Source organism: Canis aureus, chromosome 24 (genome assembly GCF_053574225.1).
Source record: "Canis aureus isolate CA01 chromosome 24, VMU_Caureus_v.1.0, whole genome shotgun sequence".
In the NCBI taxonomy this organism is placed as follows: Eukaryota; Metazoa; Chordata; class Mammalia; order Carnivora; family Canidae; genus Canis; species Canis aureus.
In genome coordinates this window covers 28,869,559-28,884,594 of record NC_135634.1, presented here as the reverse complement: position 1 = coordinate 28,884,594, position 15,036 = coordinate 28,869,559, and the positions used below count along the sequence as shown (strand labels likewise).

The 15,036-nt window shown below is 34.8% G+C and overlaps 1 protein-coding gene across 10 annotated transcripts in view; it reads left to right on the top strand.

Moving 5' to 3' along the window:
• MSRA (methionine sulfoxide reductase A) overlaps window positions 1–15,036 on the top strand; it is a 427,028-nt gene that overhangs the window by 195,921 nt on the left and 216,071 nt on the right. For all 10 annotated transcript variants that reach the window (XM_077868666.1, XM_077868665.1, XM_077868664.1 and 7 more), the window contains one exon: window positions 14,335–14,454. In XM_077868666.1, the coding sequence (XP_077724792.1) occupies window positions 14,335–14,454 (120 nt within the window). The remainder of the gene's footprint in view (window positions 1–14,334; window positions 14,455–15,036) is intronic.

The following is a 15,036-nucleotide window of genomic DNA, read 5'->3' as shown; positions in this document are numbered from 1 at the left end:
GACTTTCAGAGATGAGTCTGCAGACCACTGGCATCAGTACCACTTTAGGATAAAGTATTCTTTAAAGAGCCAGTTAGTTATATTCTGTAAAAGAGAGCTGTTGTATTCCAGGAATCTAGGATTCACTCATCTCTTGTAGCAGTCCACTAAATAAGTCTCAACAGGTTTCAAAAGAATATATTAAGATCACATTCTCTAAGCACAATGTAACAAATTGCATCAAAATGAAAAGATAGTATTAAAAATGTGCTATATGTTTGAAAACTAAAATGTATGCCCTTACATAACTTATGGGTTAAAATAAAACATGGAAATTATAAAATACATAGAAATGAATGATAGGGAAAATACTACATATCTAAGCATATTTAAATATGTGGGGATGTATCTAAAGCAAAACTTAGAGGTAAATGTATAGCCTTAGCTACATTTATCAGAAAACAAGAGAACTTGAAAATAAATAACTATTCATATCCAAAGTCTTTTGGAACATAATGTAAGGAACATATTAAGAGTAAACTGCACAAGATAATAGTAAAGAAAGAACAGAAATAGAAAACAACAACAAAAAGATGGTCCATAAAAGCCAAGGTTTGTTCTGTGATGAAAACTTCTAAAAACAGAAATAGAAGTAAGAAAACCTGAATAAATGAATAACAGCAAAACAAAGTCTCTTATTTCCTCACTTCTACTCTCTAAAGACACAAGGTCCAGGTGGCTCAGAAAGTTTTACTGTAACTTCAAGAAGCAAATAATTCCTTTCTAATGCAATGTTATATAAGAGGGGGAAAAAGTTAACCAATCCATTTTATGAGGCCAATATAACTTTGATACTAATTCTGGACAAGACAGTACAAGAAAATAAAACTATGACAAATGTTCCTTATGAATATAAATGAAAAAATTTGAAATAAAATATTAGCAAAAGTAATTCTTCAGTATTAAAATACATTGTAAGTAGGTGAGGTTTATTGAAGGATGGCTCAGAAAAATCTGCAAATGTAATATACTACTTTAAGAGATGAAAGGAGGGAAACCATATGATCATCTCTAAAGAATGGAGCATTGTTAAAACTCAAAACTCATGCCTGATAAAAAGCTATTTACAGAATAGGAATGAAAGGAAACATTTCTAACTTGATAAAGAGTGTTTAACCAAGAACCTACAGAAAAACTTATACCTACTGAAGCATTCTCTTCTAGGGTGAGACAGATTCCCAGTATTACCTTTATTATTTAGCATTAAGCAGGGGGTCCTAGCTGATGGAAGAAAGTAAAATAAGAGAAATAGAATAGTAATTGGACAAGGAAATATGAAACTGTCAATTGTACAAAATATGATTCTTTATAGAGGAAGTCAAAGAGAACATGGAGAAAAGCCATTAAAACTAATCAGAGGATTCTCTTAAGTTTTCTGGCTCTATGGAAAGTATACTAAAATCAATGGAATTTTTATATCCCAACCAGAAGCAATAAAAAAGTATAATAGAAAAAGTAGGGTTTATAGCAGCAACACAAATCACAGGATACATAAAACCATACGCAATACAAATGTATAAGTCTTTTATGGAGGAATGATAGCATGGTATTGAAGGACATGTAAGAAGACCTAAATAAATGTACAGCTATATTGTGTTCATCGAAAGAAAGGCTCAACATTATTAATATGACAACATATTTTTCAAATTAATCTAAGTTCAGTGTAATTCTAGTCAAGATCTTAACAGGGTATGTTATGGAATTTGACAAGCCAGTATTAAAATAAATTTAGAATGGTAATGGGACAAGAACAGCAAAGAAAATTTTTGAAAAACTTGTTGCACTAGATATTATGACTCATTAAAACTAGAATAATTAAAACCTTTGGTTTTCCCCTACAAACCTGCTTCACCCACAATTCTTTACTCAAGCCAATAATTTCAGAGTCAACCTTGACTCTTTCTTTCAAACCTTGCTTCCAGCCTATCTGGAAAGGAAATCTTTTGGCTCTATCTTCAAAATATTTCAAAAATCTGATCATGACTTCCTCTGCTACCATTCTCTTGCACTTGGATTACGTTAGCAGTTTTCTAATCATTCCTTGCTCCACACCAGTCACTTCTCAGCAGAGGACATGGTAAAACATGACATTCCCTCTCCTCAAAACTCAACTATGGCCATCCATGTCACTCTGTAAAATCCATGGTCCTTACAGTAGTCTTCAAGGCCCCACACAATCTGGCTTATTTGATTTATGTTTCACTACTTCCCATGCTCACCTCACTCAAGCCACATACTTCTTTCCTGCCCATTAAACATAGCAGGCATGTTCCTAATGCCTTTGTAACTGTTTCCTTTGCCTGAAACACCCGATACCCAGGATATCTGAATGTCTTTGTTTTAAGTTGCCACCTCTTTGTTTTTTTTTTTTTAAGATTTTATTTATTTATTCATGAGAGACACACAGAAAGAGGCAGAGACATAGGCAGAGGGAGAAGCCTGATGTGGGACTCGATCCTAGGATCCCGGGATCACGACCTGAGCCAAAGGCAGTTGCTCAACCATTGAGCCACCCAGGTGCCCCAAGTTGCCACCTCTTTGAGCCCACCCTGAATACCTTATTTCACATTGCATCCTCTCCAGTACTCCTGATTCCTCTGATCCTGCTCTGCTTTTCTTTTTTAAAGAATAGCTCTTTATATCTTCTAACTTGCTATATCATCTACTTATTTATTTTTATTGTTTGTTACCTGTCTTTGCCACTAGAGTGTAAGTACTATAAGAGGGTAGGGTGTTTGTTTTGTTCACTCATGCATACTAAGTACGTAGAACACTTCTGGCACATAGTAGGCAATGGATATATATATTTGTTGAGTAGTAGGTTATTGGTGTAGGAACAGGCAAATGAGTGGAAGATAATAGCCCATTAATGGGAACACCTGAGATGATGTTAGAGATAAATGGGGAAAAATGTAATAAATAATAATTTATTTCTGACACTTGTTTATATAGAAAAAATCAAATTGAATCCCTACTTATGTACTACGTAAAAAATTATTTCAAGATGAATTAGCAACATAAAATGAACAAAACTTTAAAATTTCTGAGAATATATTATCTTTATAACTATAATGTATGGAAGGAATTCCTATGCCTGACACACAAAACGAATAGATTATAAAGGAAAATATAGAGAAATTTAGCCACAATTAAAATTTAAAACATCTGTATGAAAATAGGCATTATAAATGAAAGTAAAATGCAAATCTGACACAAGATGATATCTACAATCATAAAATTGACAAAAAATTAGTATTCAGAATATATAAAAATTCTGACACATAGGGCGAAAAATATAACAGTCTAAGGGAAAATTGGACAAAAGAAATATACAAAAGAGCAAACATGAATGTCCAACATGAAAACATGTCAACTTTACTAGTAATTATCCAAGTATATGTTAAAACCACAATGAAATATTTTTTAAGCTTGTCTGGTTGGCAAAAATCTCTATCACTTCTAACACCAATGTTTACAAGGCTGTGGCCCAACAGAGATCTGCTTTACTGCTTGTGGGTTGATTCTGCCTGACAAGCTTTTTGCCTATTTGTCCCTGGGCACAAGAAGCTCAAAGTACCTTAAAAAACAGCTACAGCTGTTATAACTCAGTGGATTCTTGCTATGACTCCTGATGAAAGTTTACTCTCCTGAGGACCAGGATATCTAACTCTGGAGTGCCAAGAGTTCTGGCAACAGGAGTACAAAGTCCCCCAGTGGTCACTGAGAATGATAGTAGAGCCAATTCCGTTTTCACACCTTGCTTTTCTAATGCACACATTCATCTTTTGGGTGACATGGTGCCCCAATATTTTTGGGGTCTTTTATTCAGTGCATATTCAGATTTCTAAAAGATACCACCTTGTCCTCATAAAGTATTGTCTATAAACTGGCACTGCAGCTGTGCCTTTGGACTGTTCAAAGCGCTCTATCAAAATGGCAGTTCTGGGTGGTGTGGTATATCATAAGGTAGATGGAGACTGCAGTCATGGATTTGTTGCTGTATCTTCTGTAAATCTGGTTCTCTGGTCTGATGCAGTGTTATATGGGACTGCATATAATTGGCTGAGATTTGGGAGGCAGAGAAAGTGGAATATGTGTCTGTAGTGTGAGAACAAACCACTGGCTCTTTCAGCATTGGAAAGAGCCTGGTGTTTCCCCCGTGCCACCTAGTGGTTGGTTGGTCCTCTTGAGAAATTGTACTAGATAAGGTACTTGGAGATTATTTCTGTTTCTGGCAAGTTGGACATCGGTGGTGGCAGTGGGTAAGATTGGTTAAGTGGGAGTCCACTGTTGTGCTCATGTGTGCCCTCCATCTCTGTAACTATGACCACTTTGTTCCTGTACCCATCATGCCAGTACTGTATGGCTAATGAAACAGGCTGACTGATGTCCATCAGCCAGGTCATTTTGTTAGCTTTGTATTTAGTGCCCATTTCTTGTTGAATGTTCTCTGTCTGGCATTAACATTAACATGATTGCAAGAATACATGAGTTACGAAGAATCAGGCAAATATGACACCACCAGAGGAAACTGATAAAGCTCTGACTGCAGAGGGAAATCTATAATTTTCCTGACAAAGAATTCAAAATAATCACCTTAAAGAAATTGAATGAAAAGCAAGAGAACATGGATAAAAAACTAAATGAATTCAGGAAGACAATGCATGAATAAAATGAGAAGTTTAATAAAGAAATAAAGCCATACTTGGGTGGCTCAGTGGTTGAACGTCTGCCTTTGTCATGACCTTGGGATCCTGGGATTGAGTCCTGCATCAGGGTCCCTTCAAGGAGTCTGCTTCTCCCTCTGCCTATGTCTCTGCCTGTCTCTGTGTGTCTTTCTTGAATAAATAAAATCTTAAAAAAAAAAGAAAGAAAGCCATAAAAAAGAAGTAAGCAGAAATCCTGGAGCTGAAGAATACAATGACAGAACTGGAAAATGCAGTAGAGAGCTTTGATAATAAATTTGTTTATGAAGAAGACAGAATCAGCAAACTCAAAGACAAATCATTTAGAATTAGCTAGTTAGAGGAACAGAAAGAAAAAAGAAAACAGAGTGAGGAAAGCCTGTGTGAATTATGGGACACTCTCAAGTGAATGTCCATTTGTATCCTGGGAGTCCCAGAAGGAGAAGAGAGCTTAAAGGGTCAGAAAGATTATTTAAAGAAATATTACTGAAAACTTCCCCAGTCGGGAAAGATATGGACATCTAATTATAAGAAGCTCAAAGGACTGCAAGCAGGATCAACCCGAGGAAGATTAATCTAAGACACATTATAATTAAAATGTTAAATTCAAAGACAAGGAGAGAATTTTGAAAGCAGCAAGAGAAAAGTGACTCATTACACACAAGGTAAGCCCTGTTAGGCTATCAGAGGATTTTTCTGCAGAAACCTTGCACACCAATAGGCAGTGGGATGATACATTCAAAGTGCTGGAAGAAAAAAAAATTGTCAACCAAGAATACTATACCAAGCAATACTGTCCTTCAGAAATGAAGAAGAAGTAAAGGCATTTCCAAACAAAGCCTAAAGGAGTTCATTACCATTAGACTTGTCTTACAGGAAATGCTAAGAAGAGTTCTTTAAGTTGAAATGAAAGGATGCTAAGTAACATGAAAACATATAAAAGTATAAAACTAACTGGTAAAGGTAAATATGTAGTCAAATGCAGAATATAATACTGTAATGGAGATGTGTAAATTACTTTAACACTAGTTTGTAAGTTAAAAATAATAAAAACATAGCTGTAATAATTTACTAATGGGTGCACAATATAAAAACTGTGACATCAATAACATGAGTGCATAAAATGTGAGAGAAGGAGAAATGAAGTGCAGAGTTTTTAAATGTGATGTAAAGTAAGTTATTATCGACTTAAAATAGACATATCTTAAGATATTTTGTATAAGTCTCATGGTAACCACAAAGAAAAAATATATAGTGAATACACAAAAGATAAAAGAAATGTATTAAAATATACTACTATAAAAAACAAGTTAGGAGACAGTAAGAGAGGGAAAAGAATAAAAGAATTAAAAAAAAAACTAGAAAGCAATGAACCAAATGACATTAGTAAGTTTTTACCTATTAATAATTACTTTAAATATAAGTAAGCTAAATTCTCCATTTGAAAGACCTAAACTGACTAAATGGATTTAAAAAAATAAGATCCAACAATGTGCTGCTTATAAGAGACTTTAAGTACAAACATAGGTAGAAAGTGAAGGGATAGAAAAATATATGCTGTGCACATGGTAACCAAAAGATAGCAGAATTGGCTATACTTACATCAGATAAAAGAGACTTTCATAGAGAATTATCACAATGGACAAAGAAGGTCACTACATAATGATAAAGAGACTAATTCATCAAGAGGATATAACAATTATACTATGCCCAACATGGAGCACATAAATACTTATAGCAAGTATTAACAACTGAAAGGAGAAATAGTAACACAATAGTAGGAGATTTCAGCGCCTCTCTTTTAACACTGAGTAGATCACTCAGATAGCAAATTAATAAGGAAACAGCACACCTGAATAATGCTATTAGGCAAATGTACATGACAGATATATACAGAACATTACATCCAACAGCTTTAGAATACATACTCTTTGCAAGTACACATGGGACATTCTTCGAGATAGATCAAATGTTGGGCGACAAAGCAAACTTAACAAATTTGAGAAAATAAATAATAAATAAAATTATAAATGAAAGAGGAGACATTACAGTTGCTACCACAGAAATACAAAGGATCATAAGAAACTACTATGCAAAATTATATGTCAACAAATTAGGCAACAGAAGAAATGCATAAATTCTTAGAAACATAGCCTACCAAGACTGAATTGTGAAGACATAGAAAACTGAACAAATCAACATAACTAACGGGATTGAGGCAATAATCAAAAATCTTCCAACAAAAAAAGCCCAGGACCAGACAGCTTCACTGGTGAATTCTACCAAATATTAAAGAAGAATTAATACTGATCATTCTCAAATTCTTCTAAAAAGTTGAAAAGGAAGGGACACTCTAAAATTCACTTTATGAGGACAGCATTACCCTGGTACCAAAGCCAGCTAAGGATGCTAAAGAAAACTACAGGCTAGCATCCCTGAAGAATATAAATGCAAAAATTGTCAACAAAATATTATCAAGCCAAAACTCAACAGCACATTTTTAAAAGGATAATGCACTATGATCAAGTGGGATTTATCCTTGGGATGCAAGGATGGGTCAGCATATCTAAAATAATAAATGTGATACATCACATTAATAGGATGAAGCATAAAAATCTTATGACTCAAAGATGCAGAAAATTGTTTTGCCAAAATTCAACACCCTTTCATGACAAATCGTTCAACAAATTTGAGAAGATGAGGAGGGAACATACCTCAACATAATAAAGGCTATATATGACAGACCCACAGCTAACATCATACTCAATTGAAAAAGCTGAAAGCTTTTCTGTTCAGATCAGAAACAAGACAAGGGTTCTCTCTCAAAATTCCTATTTAACATAGTACTGGAAGTTTTAGCCAGAATAATTAGGCAAGGAAAAGAAGTAAAAAAAGCATTCTATTAGAAAGGAAGAAGTAAAATTTTCTCTGTCTGAAGACAGCATTATTTTATATGGGAAAGATTCTAAAACTTTCACCAAAAAAACTTGTTAGAACTAATCAATGAATTCAGTAAAGTTTCAGGGTACAAAGTCAACATACAGAATTAGTAGCATTTCTATACACTAACAATGAAATATCTGGAAGAGAAGTAAAATAATCCCACTCCCAATGACATCAAAGCCAATAAAATAGGAATAGATTTACCTGAGCAAGTGGAGTAATCTGTGCACTATAAAATTGATAAGATACTGATGAAAGAAATTGAAAAAGACTCAAAGAAATGGAAAGCTATTACATGTTCATGAATTGGAAGAATTAATACTGTTAAGCTGTCTGTACTCCCTAAAGCCCTTTATAGACTTAATGCAATCCTATATCAAACCTAATATCAAATTCTAGTGGCATTTTTCACAGCATTAGAAAAACAATTCTAAAATTTGTATAGAAGCACAAAAGACCCCAAATAGCCAAAGCAATTCTGAAAAAGAACAACAAAGCTTTAGGCATCACACTTTATGATTTCAAATTATACTATAAAGCTGTGGTAATCAAACCAGTATGGCACTGTCATAAAACAGATACATAGACCAATAGAGTTGAATAGAGAGCCCAGAAGCAAGCTCACATATTTATGGTTAATTAATAATTGATCACAGAGCCAAGAATACTCAATGGGGAAAAGATAATCTTTTACATAAGTGATATTGAGAAAAATGGATATTCACATGCAGAAGAATGAAACTGGACCCCAATCTTATACTACTCACAAAAAAATAATTTGAAATGGTTTGAAGACTCAAACATGAGAACTGAAATAAAACTCTTGGAAGAAAACTTAGAGAAAAAGCTCCTTGACATTGGTCTTGGCAATGGTATTTTGGATACGACACCAAAAACACAAGCAACAAAAACAAAATCAAGTAAGTGGGATTACATCCAAATAAGAAGCTTCGATGCAGCAACAGAAATAATCAGCAGAATGAAGAGGCAATGGAATGGAGAAAATATTAAGGGGTTGACATCCAAAATATATGAGGAGCTCCTACAACTCAATACCAAAAAAACAAAGAATTTGATTGAATAGATGTTTTTCCAAAGAAGGCATACAAATGGCCAACAGGTACATGAAAAGACACTCAACATCATTAATGATGAGGGAAATGCAAATCAAAACCACAATTAGATTTCACCTCACATCTGTTAGAATGGCTGTTACCAAAAAAACAAAAGGTCACAGGGTGTTGGCTAGATTGTTGAGAAAAGGGAACCCCAGTGTGCTGTTGATAGGAATGTGAAGTTGCACAGCTATTATGGAAAAGATTATGAAGTTTTTCAAAGGTTAAGAATAATAGAATTACCATATGATCCAGCATCCTACCTCTGGGTATATATCCAAAGGAAATAAAATCACTATCTTGGACAGATATCTACACTCCCATGTTTATTCCAACATCATTTGTAGTAACCAAGACATTGGAACCAACCTAAGTGTTCTTTGACTGATAAAGAAAACGTGGTCTATATACAGCAGAATACTATTTGGCCATAAAAAAGAAGGAAATCCTGCCATTTATAACAACATGGATAGACCTCGAGGACATTATGCTAAGTGAAGTGAGTCAGATTGAGAAAGACAAATACCCTATGATCTCACTTCTATTGGAATTGTAAAAAAAAAAAAAAAAAAAAAAAAAAAAGAAGCCAAATTCATAGAAAGGGGAGTAGAATGGTGGTTTCTGGGGGTTGGGGAGGAGTGGGTGATGGGTAGATGTTGGTCAAAGGGAACAAACTTCTGGTTATAAGATGAATAAGTTCTGGGGATCTAATACTCATGATTATAATTAATTAGATTGTTTACTTGAAAGTTGGTAATAAATCTTAAATGTTCTTACTACAAAAAATGAAAATTATAATTATGTGAGGTGATGGATATGTTAACTACATTTATTGTTGTAATTATCCATAATATATATGTATGCAAAATCTTGTGTACCTTAAACTTACACAATGTCGTAGGTCAATTATGTCAATAAAGCTGGAAAAAAATTAGAAGTTATATAAAAAAGAACATAGTATCACCCATGGTTTTGCCAAAGGGTGAAATCTGAGTCTGTTCAAGGTTCTGGATCCAGCTGCAGATTTGCAGGCAATACCGAGGATAGAACAACAAGTTGAATTGTGCCATGAGAATGCAATTGGCAAAATCTACATTGTGGGAAGCTCTGCAAGTCAATGGCTCTTGTTTTCTTCAGTGGGTAAATCAGAAGGAAAAGAATGGAGAGGGAACCTGTTGATTACTTAAGGACATATCAGATTTAAAAAAATGAGTACAACCAAACAGTATCAGCATGGACACCTTGAGTGATAGAAATATAAAGAGACATAAGGAAGTGGTTGCTGTAAAGGTCAGGGAGTGGTTACGTTTGAGGGGGAGGAAAGGAGTTGTGATTAGGGTGTGATACAAGGAGGGATTTCTAAGGAGGATGGCAAACTTCCATTTCTTGATCTGGTTGGTAGTTACAAGGATATTTGCCTAATAATGATGCATTGAGGTATGCATCTGTTCGCTGTGGCTTCTCTGTACCTATGTTTTACTTTATAATCAGTTAAAATATAAAATATTTTATTTATTTACTTATTTATTTTTTTTTTTAGAGAGGGAGAGTGTGTAAAAGAGGGGGAGGGAGAGAATCCCAAGCAGGCTTCACACTCAGTGCAGAGCCCAATGTGGGGCTCTATCTCATGACCCTGAGATCATGACCTTAGCCAGAATCAAGAGTCAAACAACCAACTGAGCCACCCCGGTGCCCCCCTGCCAAAATATAAAGTATTTTAATGAAATTAATGCATACTATATCTTTATGTAGAGATATTTATGTTTTTTACTAGATTATTGTAAGTTCTGAGAAATTCTGTCTAAACTTGTTTTATTTGTCTAAGTACACACACATGCATACTCAAAATCAAATAATAGAATGTTTAGATTATACTGGAAGCCACTAGATGAAACATCTGATTGCTTCAAGGAAGAGTTTTATTCCTACAACAACCCTTATTCTAAGTTAAGTACCTCTCCAGGAATTTTGACATTGATTACACACCAGGTCCCTGAGGCATTATTTCAGCCACATATGACCCCTGTCCCTGCAGGCCTGTGCCCAGCTGGAGCTGGGTCATCCTCCCTCTAGCAAGAGTCTTTTCTTGATCCCCATTAAACATCAAAAAGGGATTAAAGAACTTGCAGCAAATATTTTGTTTGGTTTGGCCAAGATCCTTTTTAAGTATTATAAATCTATATAGCATGAGGATATAGTGAAGATATAAAGTCTGGCATCATTATAGACATTGGTCAGATTAGGCAGGTTGCTAAAATGACCCATCATGTACCTTGTGCATAGAATGCTGAAAACTTGAAGTACCCTTTGGTACTATCAATGTTAGTCGTTGTGTGAGAAGTATTTTACTCAGTGAACTTCACAAACCTCTGAACTCAGGGGTTAGAGTACCTTCAGTTTATCACATTGCACAACTCTGAGGTGCGTTTGTGGCCTTCGATGCTCAGTCATGCTGCCCATCTCACTTTTTACTTACCCTTCTCCAGAGATTCACTGTCATCATGCCTGTGGTGATTAATTTTATGTGTCAACTTGACTTGGCTGAGGGATGCCCAGATAGCCATTTCCAGATGTGTTTGTGAGGATGTTTTGGGAAGAGATCAGCCTTTGAATTGGTAGATTGAGGAAGGATGATCACCCTCACCAATGTGGGTGGGCATCATCCAGTCTGTCAAGGGCCCAGATAGAATAAAATGCCAGAAGAAGGGTGAATTTACTCTTTGTTTGAGCTGGGACATCTATCTTCTCCTGACCTTGTACATCAGTGCTCCTGGTTATCCAGCCTTCAGACATGGATGGTGACTTACGTCACTGGCTCCCGTGGTTCTCAGGCCTTTGAGTTTGGACTGGGATTATAGTACCAGCTTTCCTGGGTCTCTGGCTTGCAGGCAGTAGTAGTACATCATAGACTTCTCAGCCTTCACAACTGCAGGAGTTAATCTTCATAATAAATCTTTTTCTCTCTTTGTATCCTATTGGTCCTGTTTCTCTGGAAAATCTTTACTAATATAATTCCCTGATCCCAGAAATGCAACAAAGTAGAACTAATAGGGAATTTTTGTTCCAGATATTTGAGGATAGGCAATTTTTATTAATACTCTAAGTATTTAGCTGTATTCACTAGCAGCAAAGAACTCACTTGTAAAAAGGAAGAATGGTATCTTGCAGTTGTAACTCAAGCAATGCATATGGTTATGTTTTTCTTAGAATTTTTCCTTTTTAAAAAAGTACACATTTTTCATTTTTAAAGTAATATAAATCTATTACAGAGAATGTTGAAAAATGAAAAAAAATCCTGTATTCTCACCACTATAAAACAATCATGGTTATAACTTTGTATATCCTTCTAGTATATTTTGGTATGGATATTTTTTATAGTTATAATAAGAATGTGCATATACTTGTGTTTTTTTCCTTCTAAATTTAGCCCTAGTTAATTATGACATAGTCATATGCATATATCCATGTTACATTATGATCACAGTGGTAATTTTTTTACTATATTAATTTTTATCATTTGGCTCTATCATATTTTTTAGCTGTTAATTTATTTTTGGTAAATATACTTCCCCTCGCGTTTGACCAATATGTTTTTGTATAATGTATAGCATTATGCACATCTCATTTTCATTATTACTGTTCTGAATTTTAGGATATTAACAAGTGTCAAGAATTTCAGTAAACTTCAATCTAATTTTTCTTTCAGTTCTGTCATCGAGTCTAACAAATCTAGTGATTGTAGATGTAGGAGGCATATATTAATTTGCCAACTGTTGTTCTACCCAAGATCTTAATTATATATGACTTAATAAAGTCGTAATAAAGTTGAGCAAGGCAGTAATCTTGTTTAGATCTAGAAGTTGGTCACAGAATAGCAGTTGTGGACAGTTCAGAAACTCATGATACAAAATGAGGGCTCTTTATTTGGAGCCCAGGGAGATCTAATGCTACATTTTCGAGGTGTGTAAGTATGTGCATTCTTGGGAGATAGGTCTTGGTTTTCACCATATATTCAAAAGAATCCAATAACTACTGATGTGAGCAAAGTGTTTGCTAGTTGAATGGAATGCTATTTTTGTGAGTTTCTTTGTGTATTTGCTGTCGTCTCTTTCTTTGCCTTCCCCTTTCTCTCTTTCCTCATTCATCATTTTCAGTAATAGAACTCAGAAAAATGTACCCTTAGGTGAGCAGTGATTTATCACATGGAAGTTTATTTTTTTTAAGATTGTATTTATTTATTCATGAGAGACACAGAGAGGCAGAGACCTAGGCAGAGGGAGAAGCTAGCTCACCTTTGGGAGCCTGATGTGGGACTCGATCCCAGCACCCTGGGATCACGACCTGAGCTGAAGGTAGACATTCAACCACTGGCCACCCAGGTGCCCCCACAAGGAAATTTATGATGACAGACATTTTTGAAGAAACTGAACACATATATGGAATTGTTCATTGAAAACTGCATCAATCTGTGTTGATTTAGGGAAGTTTTCACATTTAAGTCAGTAAGTTAGTGTTACCTTTCTGTGGTGGTATTTTTTTTAAAAAGCAAAACCGGAATATTGATCATTAAATAAATTTTGCTATTAATACAAGTTATTATGTTTTAACAGGTCCATAATGAATTGAGTGCTGAAATCATTCATCAAATGCAGTTATTTTTTTACTATGTTTTTTGGAAAGATATATTTTACTAACTTCACCAAAATTTGAGCTTTCTGAGTTTTTGCAAAACTAAGGCAAAAAGACAGTCTATGCAAATAAACTTAAGTAAAATTATTTTTAGATGTTAAAAATTATTAATTGATTTTTTCACTTTGATTTCTAACATGTTTCTTTTTAATTTGACTACAGTTGACATACAATGTTACATTAGACTTAGGTGTACAACATAGTGGTTCAACAAGTTTAGACATTATCCTATGTTCACCATAAGTGTAACTACCATCTGTTCTGATACATTGCTATTATAATGTCCTTGACTATATTCCTTATGCTGTGCCTTTTATTCCTGTGACTTATTCATTCCATAACTGGAAGCCTCCTATTCTCTTTCACCTATTTTGCCAAACCCCCTACCCCTTCCCTCCTGGCAACGATCAGTTCTCTGTATTTATAGGTCTGATTCTGCTTTTTGTTGTTTGCTCATTTCTTGTTGTTACTAGCTTTTTTATTCCATTTATGAGTGAAATCACATGATATTAGTCTTTCTGAATATTTCACTCACCTTTAGGTACATTCATTTTGGCTCAAGTGGCATGATCTTATCCTTCTTTCTGGTTTCATGATATTCCAGTGTGTGTGTGTGTGTGTGTGTGTGTGCATGTGCATGCATACATGCATGTGTGTGTGTGTACACATTTTCCTTATCCATTATCTATTGATGGACACTTAGATTGCTTCCATGAAACTGTCCTTTTTTAAAAGATAAAATATTAGTTATTTTTGATTACCAAATGACATGAATAACCTCTTTTCTAGTATAACAGGGCTTCTGACATTCAATGACTACTTGTTTTTGACAAAGGACTAATCCATATCTTATGTTTTCTTAGGAATGGGCTGTTTCTGGGGAGCTGAGCGGAAATTCTGGACCAAGAAAGGAGTATATTCAACTCAAGTTGGTTATGCAGGAGGCTATACTTCCAATCCTACTTATAAGGAAGTCTGTTCAGGTAGGAAGAATTTGATCCAACTTCTATTATAAGAAGCAAGAAAGGGCACATCTTTGCTGGCAGGTGACAAGATCTTTAAAATGCAAATAAAATTGTTTGTGTTTCTTTAATCTTTTCTTTCCCATTTCTATAAATATACTTGCTGGCCTCTCACTTTATTTTTATATTTTTATTTCATTTCATTAAAGATTTAAAATTTTATTCATTTTAGAGAGAGAACACACATGAATAAGAGGAGGGACAGAGGGAGAGAATTTCAAGCAGACTCCCCACTCAGGCACAGACCCTGATACAGTGTTTGATCCCGTCACCCTGAGATTATGGCCTGAGCCAAAACCAAGAGTTGACACTCAACTGATCGAGACCCCTAGGCACCCATCTCACTTTATAATTTTAGAAGATAATAGATTTCCTATGGAATGTACCATTTAGGTTTTGTTGCAAAATAATCACTATTAAGCTTAATTCTAAAGTAGTCACTTATTAGTTTATGATTATGTGGGTCAGAATTTGGACTGGCCTCATCCTGGCGGTTCTTCTGCTAATCTCATCTGGGCTCATTCATGTGACTCCAGTCAACCA